Source organism: Crinia signifera, chromosome 6 (assembly GCF_055691185.1).
Source record: "Crinia signifera chromosome 6, ASM5569118v1, whole genome shotgun sequence".
Lineage (NCBI taxonomy): Eukaryota > Metazoa > Chordata > Amphibia > Anura > Myobatrachidae > Crinia > Crinia signifera.
The window spans coordinates 92,875,627-92,902,437 of NC_139222.1; the positions used below are offsets into that span (position 1 = coordinate 92,875,627).

At 42.5% G+C, this 26,811-nt stretch overlaps 1 protein-coding gene across 2 annotated transcripts in view; it reads right to left on the reverse strand.

Annotated features, from left to right (window-relative positions):
* RIPOR3 (RIPOR family member 3) overlaps positions 1–26,811 on the reverse strand; it is a 155,673-nt gene that overhangs the window by 73,250 nt on the left and 55,612 nt on the right. For both annotated transcript variants that reach the window (XM_083146475.1, XM_083146474.1), the window contains exons 2-3: positions 2,538–2,653; positions 1,206–1,352 (exon numbers count right to left, since the gene is read on the reverse strand). In XM_083146475.1, the coding sequence (XP_083002601.1) occupies positions 1,206–1,352; positions 2,538–2,638 (248 nt within the window). In that variant the 5' untranslated portion in view covers positions 2,639–2,653. The remainder of the gene's footprint in view (positions 1–1,205; positions 1,353–2,537; positions 2,654–26,811) is intronic.

Here is a 26,811-nt window from a genome sequence, read left to right on the forward strand (position 1 = left end):
TGCTTTGGGCCTTTAGATTTGTTTCTGTGCAGGGTAAATACTGATCAGTTTTTTTTTACACTGCAATTTAGATTTCGGTTTGTGGTTTGCAGTGCAAATGGTTTTGCCCATTAGAGAAAGGTTTTTCTTTGAGATCCTTACTGAATTAACCTCATATTTAAAACAAGAATTGTGAACCGTGATCGCAGCATTAAGCAAAATTAAAACTTCAGTGCCTCCAATCTCACTCATCACTTTCAGTTATCCATGATTAGTAGACTTTCATTGTCCTGCACCCAGTTTGTGGAATTCCCTCCACTGCATGATATGGCATCCCTCTAACCTTTTCTGCCAGCTTATCAAGTCTTCTTTACTCTTCCAAATCCCCGTACACACAAAGCGATATTGTTTAATATATCACTTATGTTTGCAAAATAATCAACATAAATGCAGGCTCCCACAGGTCGTTAACAATTGCCCTCCATCATCCTACATGTACAGACTGAGCACATCATTAACGAGGGCCATGCTGCAGAATGCAATATGGCCTCGGCTCCACCCCCCCCCCCCCCATTGTTCTCCCTGCCATCGTCGAGTATGCCTGCACTTGTCTATGCCAGCTCCCCATCTCCGACATTGCTGGTTAGACACATTGCGTACTGCATACCCAGCTAGACTATCTACTTGATTAACACCCTTCCTCTATTATATATTTAAGCATTTTGGTTACTATCAAAAATATTTAGTCAACATGAGTACATTTACTAAAGGTCGATTTTGGTCAATGTTTGACGATTTTTGGCTGATCGATTTAAACTCCATTTTAATCATAGATGGGCTTGCAGGGCTTCAATACACATTTTTTGACAGATGTATTTTTATATGTATTTTTAAATGTTAGTAAATGCATGTTCTAGCCCTGGAAGGTCAACATCGGTTAAGATTTTTAAATCGATCAACCTTCAGTAAATATACCCCAATGTCTCTGATTACAGTCAATAGCTTTACAATAAGTATAACAAGTAGAGTTCAAAATGGAATTTAATCATGCAATTATTTTAGAAATTATTTTGGGGTCTATTGATTATCAGCAGCTCTACTGTGATTCATTTATTTTGGTTCCTACTTTATAGCACACCGCTATGAAGTAAGAGGCAGAGACTTGGAGAATGAGCGCTATCCTGTCCCTCCTCTATCAGCACCAGATTGAGAATACATACACTTACTTTAATCCTTTTCTTAAAGCATCAAATATCTTTTTGACTTGGTGAGGACGAGGGTCCAGTCTGATCGATCCTTTCCTCAGAGACGGGTATAATTTTTCAGACCGGACTGATAACTTTGATTTAACAGAACTTCTCCGAAGTGACTGCCTAAAAAAAAGCAATCAATAGTTATAGTGAAAGCACAAAAACAATGGCTTATTTAATAGCATTGATATAATTTGGTCAGATTTACTATGGATTTGCGCTACATAATTCAAACCCTTTATCTATTTACCACAAGTTACAAGTTAACTTAGAATTAAACAATAATAATGATGAAGAATAGGATTTTCCTACACCAGTTTATACAGAAAACGTTCCCATCCAACTACAAGAATAAAGCTATTTATCATCGAGGTAATCTTGTTACCTATATCTCTGCAAGCAATTGTCCTTTTTAGGAGACATTTCCTATATAGCTTCCTGCAATAGGGTTAGCGACAGGAAGTCTGTTGTGCATCATGAAAATCCCGCTGTATAATCTAAATTTTGTCTTAAATGGCTTTCTGATAAGCCCAGAAATCTGTGATTTGCTTACATAAATTGAACTGTATTTTAGGTTTAGTGATCCTTAGAAACTTTTACAGTTCAAAACAAATATATTATAATAACCTCCCCAAATTTTCCATCATCCGTTCTCCCAGTAGCCTTGTAGACTCGGAGAAAGATGTACGAGGACGGTGCACTTATTAATGTGCTCTGGTTTATATCTCACACACAATCACCTGAAGTTTGCAATGACATCTGTTATTCAGCCTGGAGATATTGTTACATTATTCCCTATGCCGGCTTCCAAGTACCTTCTCGTACATCATTTCCTAAAAGTTCACTAGACAGCAGACGTATTGATTTTACAGGCTTCCTGGACTAAGTCTACTACCATATTTCAGTATACATGGCACTTATGCTGAATTAAAGGATATCAGAAATGATTTCTGGAAGATCTATCTACATATTCCTGTTGGATTGTAACCCTAGGCTGCTAGAAGTAGGTCTTTCTAGAATAACGCTGAGTTACGATCACTTTAGTGGTTTCTTGAAAACTCCTGGGCTGATAAGAGATTTAAAAAGCCTTGTAAAGTTGTTCTAGATGTCACACAGAAGCACCTACAACCAGAAAAATGTTAAAATAATCTGAAAGTAGACTTTACAATGCTGAAGCCTCATCAGTCATGGCATACTGTACGAAGAGGAGTTATATAGTGGCGCCGCAGAACCCATCAGATAGACCATAATGTGTTCCAGAACTGCAGGTCTACTGGGCTCAGCTGAAAATCCTATTTCATTACTTACGAGGTCTTTCGAACTTGTAATGTGCTGAAACCAGCAAAGGACCTGCTCCGGCCAACCCCACCAAGGCCATCGCTAGAACTGAATCTCAACTTTACTGACATTTTTGCCGGAGGCTCCTAGAAAAAGAGAGAAAAATACATTCAAGAGACACTTGTAAGTATGGCGACAGTAAACACTAGACATAACGATCCACTAGTTTAGGAAACTGTACTAAATATGGTTCTAACCTATCATTCAGGGATGCAGTCAATTTCCAACAGTCAAAATTGTAACAATCATTGTCCGGTGGTGAAAAAAAAATAAAAAAAAAAAAAAAAAAAAAAATCGACAAGGTCAAAATCCCTACAGGCTCAAAATGCAGCAGTCAAAATACCAACATTTAAAATGTCTAGAGCAGTGTTCCCTCTAAGCTGTGCGCACGTGCGCGCGCACACAACTCAACAAGTGTGCGCACAGACATGACAACAGAGTGCACAAAGCAGCAGTGGTCCCTTTTTGCAGTTGTGGACTCAATTAATGTGTGTTTCACCCATTAACTACATTGTGTGCTGTGTTTTGAATGTTTAATATCATTTTGAAGTAAAGTTAACACAAATGCTGAATGTCATTTTCCAGTTATATATTAGTGACTCACAAAAATTTCAATTTCCTTCCAAAGTTGCACAGCCAAAATCTTTTGCCGCACACAGCCTTCGTGAAATTAGAGGGAACATTGGTCTAGAGGTCAAAAAGTCAACAGGAGTGCAAGATTTTTGCTTAGAAACCAACTTATTCAAACTTTATTATCCAAGAGGGAGAATATAGTAGTGTACCAATCGTAGCAAGCCATGCGAGGGAACGCTGTACACTTATGCGGTGTCTATGTTGACCTATGTCAACATAGACAACCAAAAAAATATTAAAAACATGTCTACTTTTGGTCGTGTTGACTTTTTTTTTTATAAACTTTTTATTAAAGGATTGAGTGAATGTACCCTGTTGACATTTTAAAGGTCAGTATTTGAAAGTATACAAAGCAATCGTACCTCTGAAGTGTAGTTTTTTTTTTTTTTTTTTTTTAAAACCCTTAAAATTAAAATATAACTACAAAGAACTCTATTCTAGGAGGCCGATTCAATTCCCGGTTATGTTACATCACTTGTATATACAGTAGCCCAACATCACCTATTTTCCTAAGCATCCTTTTGAGGCAAAATGCATAATGTAGCAGTGATGATATATGTCGAACTATGCATCATTACAATGTTATATCATGTGAAAAACTATCATCAGTCTCTATGCACAGTCTACTACACATGTATAACCATTCTACTGTATATGCCTAATTGAGAATTTTAGATAAATCCCCCAGCAATAGAAATGTTAGGAGTCTAATGCTACGTACCCTTGCCGTTTAGCAAATAACTTCAAAATCCTTTGCATAAAATCACCTAGTGTTGTAAAATGTTGGGAAGGTTTAGTTAAGTTTGCACTTGGACTGTTCCCACATGCCACTATGACCACAGCATTTATAATTTCTGCTACTTATTAATTGTAATCATGTAGTGATGATGTACATGTGCAATGCATGGCTGTGCATATCTTTACTTTACGCAGTAGTAATCCAAAAAATTCCTCTGTGGTCAATGAAAAAATTAGAGATGCTGGTGGTCGCAATTGTATTTTTGATTGATATTCAGGGAGCACCTCTGTAAGGTGCATAGATTTACAGTAGTTCTGCACCTGTTAACAAGCAGGAGTCACTATCATTATAGGTCTGCACCAGTGTAGTATACTGCATTGGCCAATTTCAAGAACGCCAGTCCTCAAGTACCATCAACAGATATGGTTTTCAAATCTCTTTAGAAACAGGAAGTGATAACTACTGATCCAGCAAAATAGATCAACTCACCTGGCCTGATTAAAGAAATGCAGAAAACATGGCCTGTTGTGGGTACTTGAGGACTGGAGTTGAGAACCACTGGTCTACATGAATGCAGTATGAATATCATGAATTTATCATTTGTTTTTAGTGCAGCGCTCCGCTCCTTAGTGTATGTGTGGAAGGATAAATGACAGGTAGGATTTGAGTGCTAAACAAGCTAACAAGCTTTACTTCAAAAAAGTGCAGGTACAATTCATTTACATGGGTAAAATAATAGTAGGAAATAAACAATGTAGAGCTGGAATAAAATAAAATAAAGTAGACAAAATATCATGAAGTTGGACGATTTAATTATACGTATGTTGAAAATCTACCAAGTTGCACTCCTTTAAAATACTGATGCCGTCTGGACATATGATTCGGTACTTGTTTCCTATCTGGGCGCCCAGGTTTTCTACGTACGGCACCGTAATGAAATCGGATCTCATCGCATCGTACACATACACGATATTGAACGATGCGATGCGATGCGATGCGATCAGATTCGATTTCCCATAGGAAACAATGTGAAATGGCTCAATTTAGCCAAATTATCATAGGAACAATAGTAAATGGGCCAAAAACACCCCTGAACATTGAAATGTCCCCCCAAAAGTAGTTGACGCCACCCCGCCATCAACGTGAACCCGAAGCGTGGCGAGCGCAGCGAGCCCGCGAGGGGCGGCGGTACGCGTCCTCCGACCTTTTCATGCCCTACTATCCACTAGGGCGTGGAGTGAGAATAGAATAGTGTGGCGAGCGCAGCGAGCCACCGAGCCCGAAGCGTGGTGAGCGCAGCGAGCCCCGCGAGGGGACGCGGATACCTTCACAGTTATACGCGTCCCCTCGCGGGCTTCCCAGGTGTCCATGGCGACGCGGACACCTGGGAAGCCCGCGAAGGGACGCGTTTACCTGTGAAGGTATCCGCGTGCGCTCGCCACGATTCGGGCTCGGTGGCTCGCTGCGCTCGCCACACTATTCTATTCTCACTCCACGCCCTAGTGGATAGTAGGGCATGAAAAGGTCGGAGGACGCGTACCGCCGCCCCTCGCGGGCTCGCTGCGCTCGCCACGCTTCGGGTTCACGTTGATGGCGGGGTGGCGTCAACTACTTTTGGGGGGACATTTCAATGTTCAGGGGTGTTTTTGGCCCATTTACTATTGTTCCTATGATAATTTGGCTAAATTGAGCCATTTAACATTGTTTCCTATGGGAAATCGAATCGGATCGCATCGCATCGCTCAATATCGTGTATGTGTACGATGCGATGCGATCAGATTTCTCTACGGAGAATAGCATGGTGCGCAATTAACTTAGCGGGCGCCCAGATAGGAAACAAGTACCTATGATTCTACGACAAAGTGGTAACCTGGAATTCCCGTGGCTGCCGATATTGTTAACTATATCGACGGTGCCGCGGTAGAACGATTTTGACCTGTAGACACTGGCCAATATCATTCAACAATATCGATATCGTCCATATCGTTGATGATATATCGCCCAGTCTGTACCCAGCTTAAGTGTGTGCCCCCCCCCCCATAAGCAGTCATGCGCCTCACTCTTCGTTTTATGCTATACTGTACATGTCTGGCGTACAGTATCCGGAGCACTGTGTCTGCTGTTGCAGACATCCAGCCTTCTTATCCCCCCTCTGGGATGGTGCAGAGACTTAATAAAAGCACAAGAGCGATGAAACCATTTGTCCTATCTGAGTAAAAATGACTTTATATCTTCATGTCCAGGTTGTTTCAGCTGTCTGACTGCCAGTGCTTAAACTCGTGCACAGCTTATAAAGACATCCACAAGAGATGAAAGATTTGGGGAAAGGATCTGAGAGACGGATAGCAGTGCCAAGTGCCGTATAGACTGCTTCATTATTAAACAGGAGAAATGTGAAGCGTCAACTGAGGGGAGACACTTGGCTGGTTTCACTGCAGCTTTGTGCACACAACTGCACAGGTTACACAGCTGCCAGCATTACAAAGTTTCCAGGGACACCGGTGCGAAGTCTGCATGTCTAGGCATATTGCCTGCAAAACCGTCCCAGTGTCCCTCGGAGCACTACAGTTCCCAGCATGTCATGTTTCTTTCATTTGAATTTAGATTTTATTCTGCATTTAAAATACTTCTAATCTTCTTTAAAGAACACAGGCAAAACCCAACAACACAGTTAAACCTCTTTCAGGCAGAATAGCCCCTATATCATCTCTTTTACTCAGCATTTGAGTGCTGGGTTGTTTTGCGGGTCCCGGTCTGTCCCCCCTTTCACACAGAAAAGCAAAAATTAACGGGTCAAGCATTTGTACCTTTTAATTTGCTGATTAACACGAGTAATTATTCTGTGTGAAAGGGTCAACTCGGGTCGAAGTTACTGAGTCTTCGACCGTGGTAAAGACCTTTGTCAAAGGCAGGAATCTTGACCTGGGTTGATCCTTTCACAGAAGAAAAGGACCCACGTTGAACAGCAAATTACTGGGTAGAGCATTTGACCCGGTAATTTGCTTTTCTGTGTGAAAGGGGTATTAAGCAGCCCATACACGCTGCTATGAGTGCTGACCCGATGTGTGCTTTGAGGTGCGCGCTCCCGCGCACCTCATCGCACAGTACAAAAAGTATGTGCTTGCACATAGTTTCATCAAATTGCATCGCATTGCATGCACAACGGATGCACATGCAATGCAATGCAATGTGATCCGTGCTAGTACAGCACGGAAAGCACACTCACAAAGCAGCGTGTATGGGCAGCTTTAGGAGTATTTTAAGTAAAGAAACTGCAATCACAAGTCAACAGTTTAACCAGGATATACAGTATGTAGGCTGATAAATAATTATTGTACAAATAAGCCACAGTAACAGCTCAACGCATAACCTCGGCCTTCTACCACCCACTACAAAACCATAAGAGCCTACACTGGCCTCATTTAGATTAGACAGTCATTTAGCATGTAGGCGTAAGCGTCCTAGCACAGAATTACTTACAGATATTCTGGGGGAAATTTAATAGGATGAGAGATTCAGAAAGTGAGAGATTTGGTAAGAAATCTCCAGGGTTTTTTAAAGCGGCAATTATTGACACTGCAAAAAAAATCAAACTGGTTTTGCAGTGTAAGTGATTGCTGCTTTAAAAAAACCCTGGAGATTTCATAACAAATCTCTCACTTTCTGATTCTCTCATCCTATTACATTTCACCCATAATGTGTTCATGTCAAAATGCAATGCAAGTAGGGGCCTATTGACTGTCAATCTTATTACGATCGACCCTTAGACCCATATTCCTCTTAGATACCATCAATGAACTACATGTACCAGTGTGCCAGAATATGCTGGCATTTGCATTCCACAAGCTCCAACATGCACTTGAAGCCACAGCTGGCTGGGACTTGTAGATGCAGAACTGTACTCCAATATAAGCTGTCCAAGGGTGATCAGGAAAGGCCCATAGTTCTTCTTACAATTCCCTAGTGCTTATGTTACATTATTACGAGTGACCAGGCACAGTGGCATAGCTGTGTGCGTGCTGATGTCTGCTTTAACATGCTGTTGTCTTTAGCGTAACCAGATACATTATAGCTTTTATGAGCTGCAGCTGTGTTTGTCCATTTATTCTTGTTTCATAAATAGTCATCCGGAGTAAGATGTATCTTTGGGAACCACAATCAACAAAGGGTCTGATTCGGCGACCATCAAATTATCCCCCCCCCCCCTCATATGCTCGCATGCATATGGATATGTCAGCATACACCTCCATTAGCATGCTTCTGAGGGGATTCGGGGGAGCAGGCTTTTGTTCCCCAGGCATGCAGCATTTATCCGCTCGATGGGAACAACCGCTGCTTAGCGAGCAGACCAGAATCAGGCCCCAGGTGTAAAAGCCCATATGTGTGTTAGCATGTCCCTACTCTACTTGTGCTAGCACGCCCCTGATCAGCATATTCTGGTGACCACAACTGCCAGTTAGGCAATCTCTAAAATGTGAAACCACATCTTTCTCTCACACATGCAAAAACACAGAGGCGATCATAAGGTAGCAGACTAGCTTTCGAAGCATTTGCTTCGAGCGGGCTTACTAGTTATTCAATCCTTGTCTGATGTCTTTTTCATCAGGTCAACAGATAGTGGATGAGGACAGTTTTGTTTGATTCCCTTTTTTATTTAATTCACTGTTTTGGAGTACCATTATAAGCAGAGAAAGAGTATCCAGTGATCGATCAGTATATGCACAGAAAAAAAAAAAAATCAAAAGATTAAACTATCAATTTTGGATTTTCATGGTTGGAGGTTCATGGTCCTTTGTAGCAGCAAAAGAAGAGGTATGCAGTAGCAGGCTCTTTATGGGACTCATTATTATTATTATCGTTTATTTATATGGTGCCACAAGGTTTCCTCAGCACCTAACAATACATAAATGACCGAAAAACAAATAACAAATGACAGTATAAGACATTTTAGGAAAAGTACATGGTAAATAAGGATAGTTACATCAGGGGACAGGACACTGAAGAAATTATCAGGGTGGCAGAGATGTATATATTCTAAGAAAAGTACATGAGGAGAGAGGGCCCTGCTCGTGAGAGCTTACTTTCTAAAGGGAAGGGTAAGACAGACAGGATTCACACAGAAGGGGTAACAGTGAGCTTAGAAAGTTAGGATGAAAGATGGTTGGATTTTATGCGGGAGGGTGTGAAGATGATCAGTTCAGTCCTAGACATTTTGGGGGAAATTTACTAAAGGAAATTTGTAAAAAATAGGTGTATTTGTATCCAGAAATACACTTATTTTTGACATTTATTATCCCGAAAATACGGCAGTTCGTATTTGTATTGATAGCACATCAATACGAATAGCCACATTTTCGGGATAGTAAATGTAAAAAATAAGTGTATTTCTGGATACAAATACACCTATTTTTTTACAAATTTCCTTTAGTAAATTTCCCCCAAAGGTTTAAGTCTAAGAAAGCGCTGGCTCATCCAAGAATAGATAGAGACACAGTTGGAAATGAGTGAGGATAGAGGGAGAGAGATCAGGAAAGGAGAGGTAGAGTGGAGAATTATCAGCATAAACGTGAGCTCACCTAGAGAAGGTGTATAGAGAGAGGGAAGAAGAGGACAAAGAACAGAACCTTGGGAGACACCTACTGACATTGGAAGTGCATGACAGGTGGAGGCATTAGAGGTACAGCTGGGCATTTTCAAGACTGACAGTGCAAATACAAGCATTAATGGTTACAGTGAATGTTCTTGCTGATGTCAAAAAGGTGATGTTATTATGGAAGAATATCCAGATTAAGCAGGCAGGAGTTGTATGTGTGAGGATTAAGTGAACTCACTCAAAGTTGTCCTTTGGTTTTCAGTGTTGTGGTTGTTATTTGTCCTTCTGTTTCACTTCTGTAGAACGCCGGTATAACGCTGCAGTTATGTTTAAATGAAGCTGCCCTTTAAAATGATGCCCTTCAAATATTGTGCACACAGCCTAAACCGGCCACAGCCTATGCAATGGTCCTTAAATGCTGAGACATTGCATGTGCTCTCCTTAATTGGACTCTACCACCCAATCCCCACCCCCATACTACAATGAGAAGTAATAAAAGTGGCTAACAAACAACCATAGCATTCCAAGATAACATGTATCATTAAGATACAGTATATATGAAGTTCCTCCCTTCACAGAGACAGACTCATCTAGGAAACCAGTTAACCTTAACACGGTTCCATTGGTTTTTCTATGCACTGGATTAGATCTACTTGAAAGAGTACTGTTCAGAGCTTTACCATTTTTCAGCGCTTTGTGTAAATAAAAAATATGGTGGCCAAGCATCTGGCTGATATTTAAACATCTTGAGTCCTACTGCAGAAAGATCTACATAAATACCATTATTCTTATTCTTCCAAATATTCTATTAGTTGGTATACTTTGTTATCTGCACAATACAAAATGATGCCTCAACAAATGTATTAAATAGAGAGGCTCTGATGATACCGTCACTTTACTTACATCAGGCCACATGTGCTAGCGGCAATTGGGGGTCATTCAGACCTGATCGCTGCTGTGTGAATTTGCACAGTGGCCGTTTATCGATGAATAGTGCATGCATATAAACCACAATGGACGTGTGTGACACCTTCTAATCGTTCTCAAGGTGATTGACAGGAAGTAGGCGTCTAAGGGTGCTAACCGGCGGTATGCAAAAAAACGCTAGGCAAGCCTAAAAAAACAATGTTGGGAGTATAAGGGAAAACGCGGGTGTGCCAAAGTGTTTAACCCCTTCCTGACAGAGCCAGTTTTTGCGTTCCTGACAGAGCCCTTTTTTTCAAATCTGACATGTCTCACTTAAGTGGGGATAACTTTTTTTGCTTTTACTTATCCCAGTGATTTTGAGATTGTTTTTTCGTGACACATTGTACTTCAAATTAGTGGTAAATATGGGTCGATACAGTCTGTGTTTTTTTGTGAAAAATACCAAAATATCGTGAAAAAATGGAAAATTTAGCGATTTGCAAAATGTTAAATTTTCTGCTTGTGAGACAAATAATCTTACCACTCAAAATAGTGAATAACTAACATAGACCATATGTCTACTTTATGTTGACATCATTATTTCAACTTCCTTTTAATTTTTTGGGACACTAGGAGGCTTACAATATGAATAGCAAATTCTCAAATTTTCAAGAAAATTTCAAACACTGATTTTTTTAGGGACCAGTTCAGTTCTGATGTGACTTTGAGGGACTTGTATGTGAGACACCCCCATAAATGATGCCATTTCAAAAACTGCACCCCTCACAGTATTCAAAACAGCATTTTGGAAGTTTGTTAACCCTTTAGGTGTTTCACAGGAATTAAAACAAAGTGTAGGTGAAATTTCAAAATTTCTTTTTTTTTGCAGATTTGCAATTTTAATACATTTTTATAAGGAACACAGTACATTTTACTAGAGAAATGTGACTGAAAATTGATTCCCCCAATTCTTTTGTTTTCATAAATATCCTATATGTGGCCCTAGTGTGCACGGTGACCAAACCACAGGCTTCATAATAGAAGGAGCACCTACTTGATTTTGGAGCCTCCTTTTTATGAGATTATTTTTTAGGCACCATGTAGGTTTCTAGGCACCATAAGATGCTAAAAGTTAGGAACCCCCCCACAAGTGACCCCATTTTGCAAACTACACCCCTCAGGGAATTCATCTAGGGGTATAGTGTACATTTCAAACCCCCAGGGGTTTCACCAACTGTGGTACAACTGGGCAGTGAAAATGAAAAATTATTTTTTTTACACAAAAATACAGTTCTGGCTCCAAATTTGTCATTTTCAGAAGGTATGAAGGAGACAAAGCACCCCAAAATCTGTGCCCCAATTTCTCCCGAGTACGGCAATGCCTCACATGTGACCAAAAAATACCAGTTGGGTGCATGGCAGGACTCAGAAGGGAAGGAGTGATTTTTGGATTTTGCAGCTCAGATTCTGGTGGAATTTTGGTGGGTGCTATGTCGCATTAGCAAGACCCCCAAAGCACCAATACAGTGGAACCCCCCCACAAGTGACCCCATTTTGCAAAGTACACCCCTCAGGGAATTCATCTAGGGGTATAGTGTACATTTCAAACCCCCAGGGGTTTCACCAATTTTGATACAAGTGGGCAGTGAAAATGAAAAATTACATTTTTTTACACAAAAATGCAGTTCTGGCTCAAAATTTTTCATTTTCAGAAGGTATGAAGGAGAAAAAGCACCCCAAAATCTGTGCCCCAATTTCTCCCGAGTACGGCAATGCCTCACATGTGACCAAAAAATACCAGTTGGGTGCATGGCAGGACTCAGAAGGGAAGGAGTGATTTTTGGATTTTGCAGCACAGATTCTGGTGGAATGAATGGTGGGTGCTATGTTGCACCAATACAGTGAAACCCCCCCACAAGTCACCCCATTTTGCAAAGTACACCCCTCAGGGAATTCATCTAGGGGTATAGTGTACATTTCAAACCCCCAGGGGTTTCACCAATTTTGATACAAGTGGGCAGTGAAAATGAAAAATTACATTTTTTTACACAAAAATGCAGTTCTGGCTCAAAATTTTTCATTTTCAGAAGGTATGAAGGAGAAAAAGCACCCCAAAATATGTGCCCCAATTTCTCCCGAGTACGGAAATGCCTCACATGTGACCAAAAAATACCAGTTGGGTGCATGGCAGGACTCAGAACGGAAGGAGTGATTTTTGGATTTTGCGGCTCAGATTCTGGTGGAATTTTGGTGGGTGCTATGTCGCATTAGCAAGACCCCCCAAGCACCAATACAGTGGAACCCCCCCACAAGTCACCCCATTTTGAAAACTACACCCCTCAGGGAATTCATCTAGGGGTATAGTGTACATTTCAAACCCCCAGGGGTTTCACCAATTTTGATACAAGTGGGCAGTGAAAATGAAAAATTACATTTTTTTACACAAAAATGCAGTTCTGGCTCAAAATTTTTCATTTTCAGAAGGTATGAAGGAGAAAAAGCACCCCAAAATCTGTGCCCCAATTTCTCCCGAGTACGGAAATGCCTCACATGTGACCAAAAAATACCAGTTGGGTGCATGGCAGGACTCAGAACGGATGGAGTGATTTTTGGATTTTGCAGCACAGATTTTGGTGGAATGAATGGTGGGTGCTATGTTGCACCAATACAGTGGAACCCCCCCACAAGTCACCCCATTTTGCAAAGTACACCCCTCAGGGAATTCATCTAGGGGTATAGTGTACATTTCAAACCCCCAGGGGTTTCACCAATTTTGATACAAGTGGGCAGTGAAAATGAAAAATTACATTTTTTTACACAAAAATGCAGTTCTGGCTCAAAATTTTTCATTTTCAGAAGGTATGAAGGAGACAAAGCACCCCAAAATCTGTGCCCCAATTTCTCCCGAGTACGGCAATGCCTCACATGTGACCAAAAAATACCATTTGGGTGCATGGCAGGACTCAGAAGGGAAGGAGTGATTTTTGGATTTTGCAGCTCAGATTCTGGTGGAATTTTGGTGGGTGCTATGTCGCATTAGCAAGACCCCCCAAGCACCAATACAGTGGAACCCCCCCACAAGTGACCCCATTTTGCAAACTACACCCCTCAGGGAATTCATCTAGGGGGATAGTGTACATTTCAAACCCCCAGGGGTTTCACCAATTTTGATACAAGTGGGCAGTGAACATGAAAAATTACATTTTTTACACAAAAATGCAGTTCTGGCTCAAAATTTTTCATTTTCAGAAGGTATGAAGGAGAAAAAGCACCCCAAAATCTGTGCCCCAATTTCTCCCGAGTACGGCAATGCCTCACATGTGACCAAAAAATACCAGTTGGGTGCATGGCAGGACTCAAAAGGGAAGGAGTGATTTTTGGATTTTGCAGCTCAGATTCTGGTGGAATTTTGGTGGGTGCTATGTCGCATTAGCAAGACCCCCCAAGCACCAATACAGTGGAACCCCCCCACAAGTGACCCATTTTGCAAACTACACCCCTCAGGGAATTCATCTAGGGGTATAGTGTACATTTAAAACCCCCAGGGGTTTCACCAATTTTGATTCAAGTGGGCAGTGAAAATGAAAAATTACATTTTTTACACAAAAATGCAGTTCTGGCTCAAAATTTTTCATTTTCAGAAGGTATGAAGGAGAAAAAGCACCCCAAAATCTGTGCCCCAATTTCTCCCGAGTACGGCAATGCCTCACATGTGACCAAAAAATACCAGTTGGGTGCATGGCAGGACTCAGAAGGGAAGGAGTGATTTTTGGATTTTGCAGCACAGATTCTGGTGGAATGAATGGTGGGTGCTATGTTGCACCAATACAGTGGAACCCCCCCACAAGTCACCCCATTTTGCAAACTACACCCCTCAGGGAATTCATCTAGGGGTATAGTGTACATTTCAAACCCCCAGGGGTTTCACCAATTTTGATACAAGTGGGCAGTGAAAATGAAAAATTACATTTTTTTACACAAAAATGCAGTTCTGGCTCAAAATTTTTCATTTTCAGAAGGAATGAAGGAGACAAAGCACCCCAAAATCTGTGCCCCAATTTCTCCCGAGTACGGCAATGCCTCATGTGTGACCAAAAAGTGGCAGGACTCAGAAGGGAAGGAGTGATATTTGGATTTTGCAGCACAAATTCTGGTGGAATGATGGTGGGTGCTATGTCGCATTAGCAAGACCCCCAAAGCACCAATACAGTGGAACCCCCCCACAAGTGACCCCATTTTGCAAACTACACCCCTCAGGGAATTCATCTAGGGGTATAGTGTACATTTCAAACCCCCAGGGGTTTCACCAATTTTGATAAAACTGGGCAGTGAACATGAAAAATTACATTTTTTTACACAAAAATGCAGTTCTGGCTCAAAATTTTTCATTTTCACAAGGAATGAAGGAGACAAAGCACCCCAAAATCTGTGCCCCAATTTCTCCCGAGTACGGCAATGCCTCACATGTGACCAAAAAATACCAGTTGGGTGCATGGCAGGACTCAGAAGGGAAGGAGTGATTTTTGGATTTTGCGGCTCAGATTCTGGTGGAATGAATGGTGGGTGCTATGTGGCATTAGCAAGACCCCCGAAGCACGGTGAAATTATGAACCTAATATTCCATAGATGTGTGGTATATTTTAAAACACTCCTTTATACATAGGCCGGGTTTGTCGGGGCAAGTGTCACACTGGAAAATAGTTTGCTTTCTTATTCTCTTTTTATAGCAAACTTTGCACCTTTTTTGTGTCCTGCCCTTTTTTCCAGTGGAGGGGATTTCATCAGGAAAATGCTGCCCTGGTACAATACGGGGGCCAGTACTAGAAGTACTGGGGCCCTCTGCCTGCTGGTTCCCAAATATTAGGCCCTTTATGACTTCCTCTTGAAAGTGCATAAATGTCCCCCTCTGGCCGGTAGAACGGAATAGCACGTAAGCGTTATACAGTGCCATCTGGATGATATACACGGCCACCTTCTTGTACCAGATTTTTGTTTTCCGCAGGGCACTGTACGGCTTCAGTACCTGATCTGAAAGATCCACTCCGCCCATGTACCTATTGTAATCCAGGATACAATTAGGTTTTGAGGTGTGGGTACTGGTACCTCGTACAGGGACGGAGGTGGTACTGTCTCCGTGAATTGTTGTCAGTATAAGGACATCCCTCTTGTCCTTATATTTGACCAACAACATATTTTCGGTGCATATTCCCCTGCTTTCACCCCTTCTCATTACTTGGGCAATGTGCGTTTTTGGGAGGCCTCTTTGGTTCTTGCGCACAGTACCGCAAGCTGCTGTACCTCTTGAACCAAGGGCCTTAAACAGGGGGATGCTAGTGTAAAAGTTATCCACATAGAGGTGATAACCTTTATCCAGGAAGGGGTGCACTAAATCCCAGACAATTTTCCCACTAACACCTACGAGGGAGGGGGGGCATTCTGGCGGTTGAATTCTTGAATCCTTCCCTTCATAAACCCTAAACCTGTGGGTGTACCCTGAGGTGCTTTCACACAGTTTATACATTTTTATGCCATACCTTGCCCTCTTACTGGGAAGGTACTGGCGGAATTTAACCCTTCCTTTAAAATGTATAAGGGACTCGTCGATACAAATAAATTTTTCAGGGATGTACACCTCTTCAAATTTGGCACTGAAATGATCAATGACCGGCCTGACTTTGAATAGCCGGTCAAAGGTGGGATCATCTCTGGGTGGGCACTGTGCATTATCGGTGTAATGTATAAATTTAAGAATTGTCTCAAATCGAGTCCGGGGCATGGCCATACGGTAAAATGGAGTACTGTACAGAACATCTGTACTCCAATATTGCCTAATTTCTGGCTTTTTTACTATGCCCATATGAAACACCAGACCCCAAAACGTCATCATCTCTACTGCATCTACAGGGGTCCACCTAGCAAATGATGACGTGGGGTTTTGAGCAATAAACTGCTGGGCATATAAATTAGTTTGGTCCACCATTAAATTTATAAAATCATCAGAGAAAAATAATTTGAAAAAGTCTCTGAGACCTGTGGAATCAAATTGGATTCCTGGCATGGCCAAAAACTCAGGAACCTGGGGCTCAAAATTGTCTGGTGGTGGGGTCCATACTAGATCAATTATTGGGGGGGGAATCTCAGCTGATCTACGGGGGCGTCTTTGAGGGGGTCCCTCATCACCAGAGGAGGAAGAGGAGCTTAAGACAAATCCTTCAAATTCCCCGCTTGCATCACTGCCTGTGTCAGAGTCAGAGGCAAGCATGGCATATGCCTCCTCCACTGAATACATTCTCCTGGATGACTGGGAGGACATTTGGGAGGACATTTGGGAGGACATTTGGGATGCCATTTTTATTTTTGTGTTACTGGTAGTGAAATGTTTCAACACGTGTATAGTGTAGGGGGGGGTACAAACTTTATTTCAACCCGGGGGGTATGTAGTGTGTAGTGTGTATGTAGTGCAGAAAAAAAAAATACTTTATACCAATAAAAAAAAAAAAAAATGAAGGGGTTAAAAATAAAAAATTGAAGGGGTTAAAAAAAAAAAAAAAAGGTCCTGCGCCAAAAATTGAGCACAGATGTTGGTCAGTAACGTCTGTCACTGAACAGCGCTCAAAGGCAACAGGAATCTGATCAAAAAAAAAAAAAAAAAAATAGATCAACCCTGTGCCGAAAAAGCTGATCAGTGATGTACGTCACTGATCGGCGCACAGTGGCCACAGGACACCCACAAAATCAGTGTGTGTAAAAAAAAAATTAAAAAAAGACCCCACAGCACTCACAAAAAAAAAAAAAGGTGATCAGTGATGCGACACTGATTACCAGTGAGGGACAGCAGGTGCACAACCTTTGGTGCAACTGACAGTGCAACTGGCAGCAACTGACAGGTATATATATAAAAAAAAAACCTCTGCGCCCCCAAAAAGTTGCTGATCAGCACAGATATACTGATCAGCACAAAAGGGGGGGTAGCAGACACAAAATATACACTCTCTATCACTCTCTGTCACTATCTCTCTCTATCTCTCTATCTCTCACTATCTCTCACTATCTATCACTCTAGGACACTGCAGCAGCAGCACTGACAGTTATATGTATAAAAAAAAACTGCACCCCCAAAAAGGGGGGGTAGCAGACACAAAATATACACTCTCTATCACTCTCTGTCACTATCTCTCTCTATCTCTCTCTATCTCTCACTATCTATCACTATCTATCACTATCTATCACTATCTATCACTATCTATCACTCTATGACACTGCAGCAGCAGCACTGACAGTTATATATATAAAATAAAACCCCTGCACCCCCAAAAAGGGGGGGTAGCAGACACAAATCTCTCTATCTCTCTACCTCTCACTATCTATCACTATCTATCACTATCTATCACTGTATGACACTGCAGCAGCAGCACTGACAGTTATTTATATATAGAAAACCCCTGCACCCCCAAAAAGGGGGGGTAGCAGACACAAAATATAGCTCTCTCTGTCACTATCTCTCTATCTCTCTCTATCTCTCTCTCTATCTCTCTTTCTCTCTATCACACTGCAGCAGCAGCAGGAAGTCTCAGGAAGTCAGATCCAGGAAGCGTCCAGCACGCTACAAGCAGTGATAAGGTGATCAGGTAAGGTATTTGCAAGGATCAGGTAAGTATTAGCAAGGATCAGGTCGGTATTCACGGCAGGCAGGCACGGTGACCGTTCTGCACGCTATTCCAGACCGGAATGGCGTCTGCAGCGCAGTCACCGTCAGTTTAAATGTCGCGCCTTGGCTGTGATTGGTCCGTGGGTCCCACGGACCAATCACAGCCTTGGGGGCAGGTGGGGTGAGGGTGGGGTGAGGTGTCATCGTCACCGATGACCCCCTCATGCCCCCTGACGCCCGGCGGTGATTGACACCTGTGTTACCGAGCGTCCGATTCGCTGGTAACACAGGAAAACGCTGTGAATGGCTGTTCACACTGAACAGCCAATCACAGCGATCGCCGACGGGGGGGCGGCATCGCAGCCCCCCCTGGGCATGCAGGGACATGTCTGCTGTCAGGGACAGCAGACATCGTCCCTCTGTCACTGCGTCTCGAGACGCAGTGACAGTTTAAACTCATGACGTACATTTATGCCATGTGTCGGGAAGTACCTCCCGGCCATGACGTAAATGTACGTCAAATGTCGGGAAGGGGTTAATTGGAGAGTGTGTGTGATGTCAGCTCCAGGCCAAATATGCCTTTATTCATCACAGCCACCAAGTGAGTCCAGGACTTGCGATGGGATATGGACATTTCTGCTAGACTGCAAAGTCTTCACTAGCTGTAGACATGATTCTCCTGGTGTATCCATTAATTCGCAAGGTAGGATTTCACTATAGCGGACGTTGTTACCTGTCCGCTGGAAATTCAGTTAGTAGCGATCGGGTCTGAATTAGGCCCATTGTTGGGGATGGAGGTTCCCAGTACACCCTGCATAAAGTAGCCCAATGACTACAATGAAATAAGCTACTGAGCCAAACTACAGAATGCGTTGCATTCCAGAGCTTGGTGAATTCCAAATTTTAGCAACTGACATATTAACCTTTTATACGAGAATAGATATACACAGAATTTGAAGCCAATGTATGGGGTAGATATGTTTGTGGGATCAAGTCTTAACCCACATTTACTATTCTACCCTTAATAAATTCCAACGGGCTATAAAAATCTGTGGGGCCCCTTCATATTTCCTATGTTGTGAGCCCCTTCATTTCAGGATTCGATTCGCTGAGAGTTTGCACAGTACAGTAAACTGATTGGATCACAGCATGTTAGATGCCTCTGCTGGATCACTCCCAGCATATTAGATAGCCCTGTCACACAGCCAAGGGAGAAAAGTGTGGCTCAGAGTAAGGTTAAGTGGGAGCTTCACCTGTGTTCATGCAGGCATTTCTATCTAGCAGTCCTATAATAGATTTTCTGTCATGTGTAAACATCACAATCAAGTATTGCAAAGGTTAATATTGCGAGGATCGTTGGGTCAGCATAATTTGGCTCTCCCTGGGTATATTTATGAAGTATCTGTCGGAAAGACAACTGGAAATGTCCACTTTTATGAAGGTTGGATAAAACCCACATTCATTTCAGATGAAGCATATATTTGGATGTTGCAATAGGTCTGGCAGAGCCTCTCACTTTCCAAAGATGTTTTCCTTATTGGTCTCTGATAGCTTATTACAACTAAACTTCCTCCTTCTTTTATTGAGGCAGGTGATTGGTCAGTAATTAGGAGTTTCAAAGCAGGTTAACGAGGGTATTTAACATGTTTTGGCCGATATTTCCAACAGGTGGAAATACCGGCCATCAGTATTCAATCCCGTCCATTTTCGGCTCCCCTCATACAGATTCTACTTTGTTTTAAGTCGAACCTGCAATATTGAAAACGGCCGATCCACGGACCCCGACACTAAATAGGTCGAATGTTAATCCGACCTAATCTTGTAGGAAACGGACAATATTTCCACAAATTAGGGTATGTATCAAACTAAATACCCCCGAAGAAGGTATGTATCAACCACTAAAAAAAAGATAAAGTACCAACCAATCAAATTGGTTGTTGATTTATCTCTCTCCCTTTTAAGTTTCTCCTAGGTTTGATACATCTCTTGTGATCGATCAGGACCATTACATCAATTTCTTGAAATGTTTCTGTAGAAAATCACCTAGTGCTTTAACCATTCATTAAAATCTCAATGACTAGTCTCAATGGAAATACACAGGCATGACCCAACGATTAGAATCATGCCTGCACAGTGGAACTGGCAGCTCCTTGGAAATACACAGGCATGACCCAACGATTAGAATCACGCCTGCACAGTGGAACTGGCAGCTCCTATACATGATTTCAGCTCCACTTGGTGAAGAAAACAAAAAATACAATCATGTATAAGGAATACAGGTTGGCCACCATTTATCCTGCACCTCTGGACACATAAGCGTTAAGTGAGGAAGTGTCGCTCTGCAGTGTGTGTTGTGCTGGAGGGTGGTAGATGAGCGGCGGAATAAGTCATGATGCATGGGTGGGGGTTGAACAGTGGGGGAGAAAGTGGCTGGTGGAGGTATTCAGGCTGTGGGGTTTTGTGCTGTGGTGGCCCGGCAACGTATAATCCACCACAGTGTCTGGATTGAAGGTGCCAGATTATCAGTGGAGTAACTTTATAAGATCTTTAAAAAGGAATTCTTAATTTCTGAACAGTGCAAAAAAAGGGATTTATGCTTCCAAGTATATGCAGATTCAGTCACATTTTTGCACTGGTAACTCCATATGCTTAGTGAGGTGTAATGGGGGAGAGAGAGGAGACGTTCAAGCAAAGACGGATTAAGGGAGTATTCTAGCAAATGTGAATTAGCCAAACCACAACACAGACACACCTATCTGCTATAATGTGCTACTTTTACTTGTTTGAAATGCATGAGAAGCCGTTGACAGGGGGAAAAGGGGGGGGGGGGGTATGTGGTGCGTGGCGGTGTCCTCAGTTCTGGCTGCAGGATTTAATACAGCAACAAATTTTTATGTAAAACTTGCCTGGTTCAACATTAAATATTATTGTCATATTAAATCCTGTGGTCAGAACTGCTGAAAAGCGGCTTAGTCTGTTTACGCCTATATGTGGTAACTTCCTTTTATAAAAAAAAAAATGTTCTTAGAAAACACCTAAATATTTGCTCCATCCGAAATCACAGCTGTGAACTGATCAGCAACACTATAATATTTAGAGGCATTTACTGGGAGTAGAAAATGTCTGATACTTCAGCATGATCAATATTACTCTGACTACTAGATCTTCTAATGGCAGGTTCCGGCCCGGCGTCGGGATTCTGAACGCCGGGATCCCGACCGCCGGGATCTTAACTGCATCCCGTTCCGGCCCTACATGTTTATTCCTGTGGTGCTGGCCTCTGGAAGACCTTTGGAAATACTAACCAAACCACGCTTCATGTGAACCTTAGGATGCTTCCCCTCTTCTACCGATCCTCCCTCTTCTTTATCACCTAGCAATTATGGTAATCACAAAACGTGAAACATACCAATAGCTTTTTCCCACAGATATTTGTGATTTTCAACCAATATCACATATCCAAATTATATCAATGACATACTTATGGTATGGAACGGTAGCAAAGAAAGCTCTTTAGAATTTCTGGAGATGATCAGCGACAACAGTTATAACTTGGCCTTCACCCACAAAATTGATGAGAGGGAAATTGAATACTTGGATCTCATACTAATGGCAGAAGGAGAAGAAGATGTAACCAAAAACGACATAATAGAACAGGTCCATTGGTTATCGGGTTGGCCGGGCTGCGTCAGCTGAGGCTTGGGGGGGTACGGAATGTGTGCCAATATTTCTGACAGTCTGGAATATCGGCACACACCTATTCAATGCGGGGATTTTGGCCGCATGGTCATCCATGCAGATCCGACTCTTTTAAAAGTCGAATCTGCATTGTCAATACGGCCGCAAAATTATCCAATCTGCGGCAGTTTTCTTGTTGAAAAGTGCCAACATTTGCAACTGTCAAAAATATTGGCACACATTGAATACCCTCTTTCTCACCTTGGGCACTTTTTGGCAGCTTAGGGAGCCAGGAAATATAGCTGCAGCCATGCTCCCTATGCTGTAATGGTTCCTTAGGCACCACCATCAGTTGCACCACTGAAACGTAAACCAGCCCACAATGTCTCTGTCTCAGTAGGGCCTCCTGTGTGAGCAGTCAAGTGTCTGTGTACACAACCGCGGCCACAGAAATCCCCATATCATGTCTACAAGCCTGACCATCTGTGTGTGGGCTAAGACACCTTCTTGTCAGCAACCGGAATGACCACTATATTCTCTGTACACTTATTTTTGCATGCGGATGAAATCCAACTGCAACTCTGTGTTAGTTTGCCTTTGAAGCATGCGCAGTAGCAGAAATTCACACCAATGTGACTGTCCTTGGGAGAGGGGTGCTTATAGAGCAGGGGTGGGCGATAAGCGGCCCTCCAGCTGTTGATGAACTACACATCCCAGCATGCCTTGCATCAGTTTCAGCATGGCCAAATAGCAAAACTAAAGCAATGCATGCTGGGATGCGTAGTTCATCAACAACTGGAGGGCCACTTATTGCTATATTTATAGAGGGAAGCTATGCTGCGAGAGAATGTGCCCTATACTATAGAATACCTTCTGTGTGGCTGCACTGCGAGAGGTGGTACCGTACAGCCACATTTCCTCCCACTCACAATATCTTTGCATGCAATTTGATTGACCATTAAACTTGGTGGTGGGACTATATGCTAGAGGTAACCAGCCTTGCCTATGGCACCAAATCGGCTAGGGCAGGCTCTGATTAAAGCCATGGTTATCACCTGAGCTAAGGACATAGATGGTGAAGGATTTCTTTTATATCTTTAAAAAAACTTGAAATTCTGCAGTTACTGCACTTTTTTTGAGATCTCCAAAAGTAACAGTTCCCTGAATTCCTGAGGTTCCCATGCTTCTTCCATGCTATCTTATGTTGTTTGTCTCTGAAGTTCAGTGTCGGGGGCAAAAGGTTTTTTTCCGCTAAAGCGCGGACAGAATCCAGCACAAAAAAAAAAAAAAATGTTTATTCATTCAGGATAATGACGGAATAGTAAAAATCCATTAACCTCAGTAGACTGAAATGTGTTCTTTTTCCACTTCAGTGACAACTCTTGAGCCTTATTCCCAGAGAGAGAAGGGCCTTCTAAACTTGGTCATGGCAAGAAAACAGAATGTGTCCAGGACTGAGCAGGTTAAACATTATGTAAATGAAAACTAAGCATCCAGAGGGTCTGTATAACATCATACTGGTGCAATAATCTGTTACACATTTCTGGTCTGCGGTGAATTATGGGGTACTGCGGAGACTATTCAAATGAAATTGTAAAGTGGGAAGAAAATCTCTGTTCTTACACATTCACAAGCTGCTCTTTCATAGAGATCCAGGAGCCGTCCAGCAAATCCGCTGTAACAAAAGACCTTCCTTTTCTGTGCTGTCTCCTGGCACTCTGATTGGGCCAATATTCATGCTACAGTACTCAATGGGCTTGATTTAGAGTTGGCCTGAAAGTGCAAAACTATTATGCAGGTGTAATGTGCGATTTTCTCCCTCATAAAAACAAGACCTATATTTAGAGGCAGCTTGAAAAAGGATTAAGAGGTTACAGTCGCCTGTGCAAAGTGTTAGGTTGTAGATCGACACCTAAGAGCAGCAATTCAGCACAATTATTAATACAGTGAACTCACATGGACAACTGCATTTTCTTTCAGTCCTGGCCGCCAATTAGTGATGTGGTAAGGGCAAACACCCTCCCTCACATCCCCAATTGCCGTTTGTGGAATCAGTTTCCGGGACTTAATGAGAGGGAGCAATTTGCAGTTCCCAAGCTGTGTAGGCAATTCCACTCTGGAAAGAGGTCTGTAAAGGTGCTTACACACAGATAGATGTTAGATGTGTCAAAAGATCTGGGCGTTCCCGACCAATTGAAACGACCAATCACTCAAATCGTTCCGTGTGTATGAACGATATATCGGACGTACCCGACAGTCGTTGGTAGAGGTCGCTGATCTTTCCTGCATGCAGAAAGATCAACGACCAATCGTTAATGATGTGTACCAATTGTTTAATGTGTATGCACGATTAACGATTTGGTAAGGTTGATTGACTGGCTCCCTCTCCCTCCACCATCGTTAAAGATCAATCGTTCATGTGCAATCGTTTGCTCAATCGTTCATCATTTGTCACCAAATCGTTTGTGCAGGAGTTTCAGAGGAAATCGTTAACGAGATTGAATCGTTGGCCAAATCTATCCGTGTGTACGCACCTTAACTTATGCGGCAGCAAGTCACAAGTTCATCATCCTCTGTCAACAGTGGAGGTATGCACAGGTAAATGCACTCCCCGAAAAAATAATGTAGGGTTCAATTTCTTTAAAAATTATCATTTATTGGGAGATCTCTCTACAGTACAGACATTCCTCACTTAACGACCTACCTGTTTACCGACCACTCGGACTTACGACCTGGGCCTTCGTTTAGCGTCCGTGCTGTGACTCCTCGGACTTACGACCCAGTCTGCTCTGATTTACGACCTGCCCGCCTACCCTCTCGCAGTTACGACCTGCCCTGCCTGTTTAGCGACCCGCGTCTCAGAAGTCTTAAGGGGTTTTATATATGCTCGTTTAACAACCAATTCACTTAACGACCGGGTCGTAGGAACGGATCCTGGTCGTTAAGTGAGGAATGTCTGTATATATCCATAATTCATATCATGTAGAAAATAAATAATGGGCCTGATTCGGTGATGTAATCCTTTTCACTTGAGTGATTGACGGCCGACTGCTCTGTGCATGTGTCGCACAAACAGCCGGTTCCACCCCCAGTGCCAGCTTCCTGTCAATCACCCTTCAAAAAGCTAGTGAAGGAAAAAAGTAGCAGGATATATTCGCTAGCAGGCATCACGCGCACGATTGTGGCCCAGGGTATGGATAACCGCCAGCTGTGTGAATTTGCACAGGAGTGATCAGGTCTGACAGGGGCCCAAAGTCATGAAAAAGCCCCTAAATGTTATTCAACAATTGAAAATGAAGAAGCTGTTCCTCATTACACAGTGCAGTAATCCATATTATAAGCAGAACAGGGGCAAAGAGAATGTGACTGCTGGATACACAATAATTACAGCTGTTGACCTCATATCCTGACTTGCTTGCCCTGATGTCAGTCTAAAGCATTAGGGAAGAAATCCCCACTGTGGAAAAGGGTCACTGGCTTATCACGGTGTCAGTGGGGGGCATACAATGTACATATTCAGCATTCCATATATGTCACCGCTACTTTCAGCTCCTCACAGTCGGACACAATAGAATGTCAACGGTGTTTATTTACAAGCAGGGGGAGGTAAAACGATTTCACCTCAATCCACCAATTGTAATGTTTTTAGACCAGATTCCTGTCCAAAGGAAACTTCAGTTACATCAATACCATTTACATTAACCTGTTTAGTACCAAACAACATTACATCAGTATTCATATACATCCACAGCATTCAAACAAAGCCATAAATAAAGGCCAACGTAACAGGCTGACGATATAGAAATACAGATGCGACAACTGTGGCAATGACCTTTATCTTGGCAGATATACAGATATAGAAGACTTGCTATTCCCCATGTTTCTTTTGGTATCCGGTCCCTGGGTTGACCATGTCTATGTCGGCAGTCACTAGATCAAACAATACTGGTCGACAGTGACAAGTATGGTCAACATACCCTAGGTCGACAATGACAGAAGGTCAACACAAGCTTGATGTCGCCATGTACATGGTTGATACTCAAAAGATCGACACAAGTTTTTATTTTTTTTGGGTTTAGCCCGACTTGGTTCACACTTTACTATTCAAGAGGGTATAGAGTTAGATTATAATAGTGCCCGAAGCATGGCGAGTGCAGGGAACCATGCGAGGGGATGCGGTACACTTATACAGTGTCCATGTCAACATAGACAGAAAAAAAAATGGATATCGCCCATGCACATGTCGAGTTTAAGCGTGTCGACCTTTTATCTTTGTTGACCTAGGGTATATCGACCACTCTTAGGTGTCGGCCTAGGTCAACCTAGTGGCAGTCTCTTTCCCCTCTGTTATCCCATCTCTTCCCCTAAGCATCAATTCTCTGTGTACACCTCCTTCCCCGTCTCTCTTCCTCCTCAATTCTCCCCACCTCTGTGTGTCTTTCCCCCTGTCCACAATATAGAGGGCTAGGAGCAGGCCAAAGGGAAGTGCAACAACTTTTGTTACTGAAACCCTTTTCACATCGCAACTAATTACCAGGTACAAGAGGGTTACTTGCTGGCTCGGTAATTAGTGCGATGCTAAAGGGGTTGCAAATGGGTAGCAACACAGCAATAAGAACCAGTAAAAAAAGCAGAGTTCTTACCGGTTCGTTGCCGTGTTGCTGTCCAGCATAAAGGGGTTAAACGGGTCGAGCAACTAAGAGCATCATCCTCCCCCACCACGGATGATACGCTGACCAACCGCGCCCTCAGATGATGTCAGCAAACCGGCAAAAATGCCGGTTCGCTGAGGGATAGTGACCATCCCAAAATGCAGGGTCCTACCGGGACTGAACCGCTTCAAAGTCCCGGTGCGACCCTGCATTTTGCGATGTGAAAGCAGTATAAGTGAAAGGTAAGGAGAGGCATGGGGAGAGAAGGCAGAACAGTGCGTTAGATACTTCACTGAAAAAGGTGAAAATATAAAGACAGACAGAGGAAGTCCTGATGAAAGACGCTTTACTTATAAAATTAAGTAATAAAAATTTGTGGTACTTGTGAGTTATCT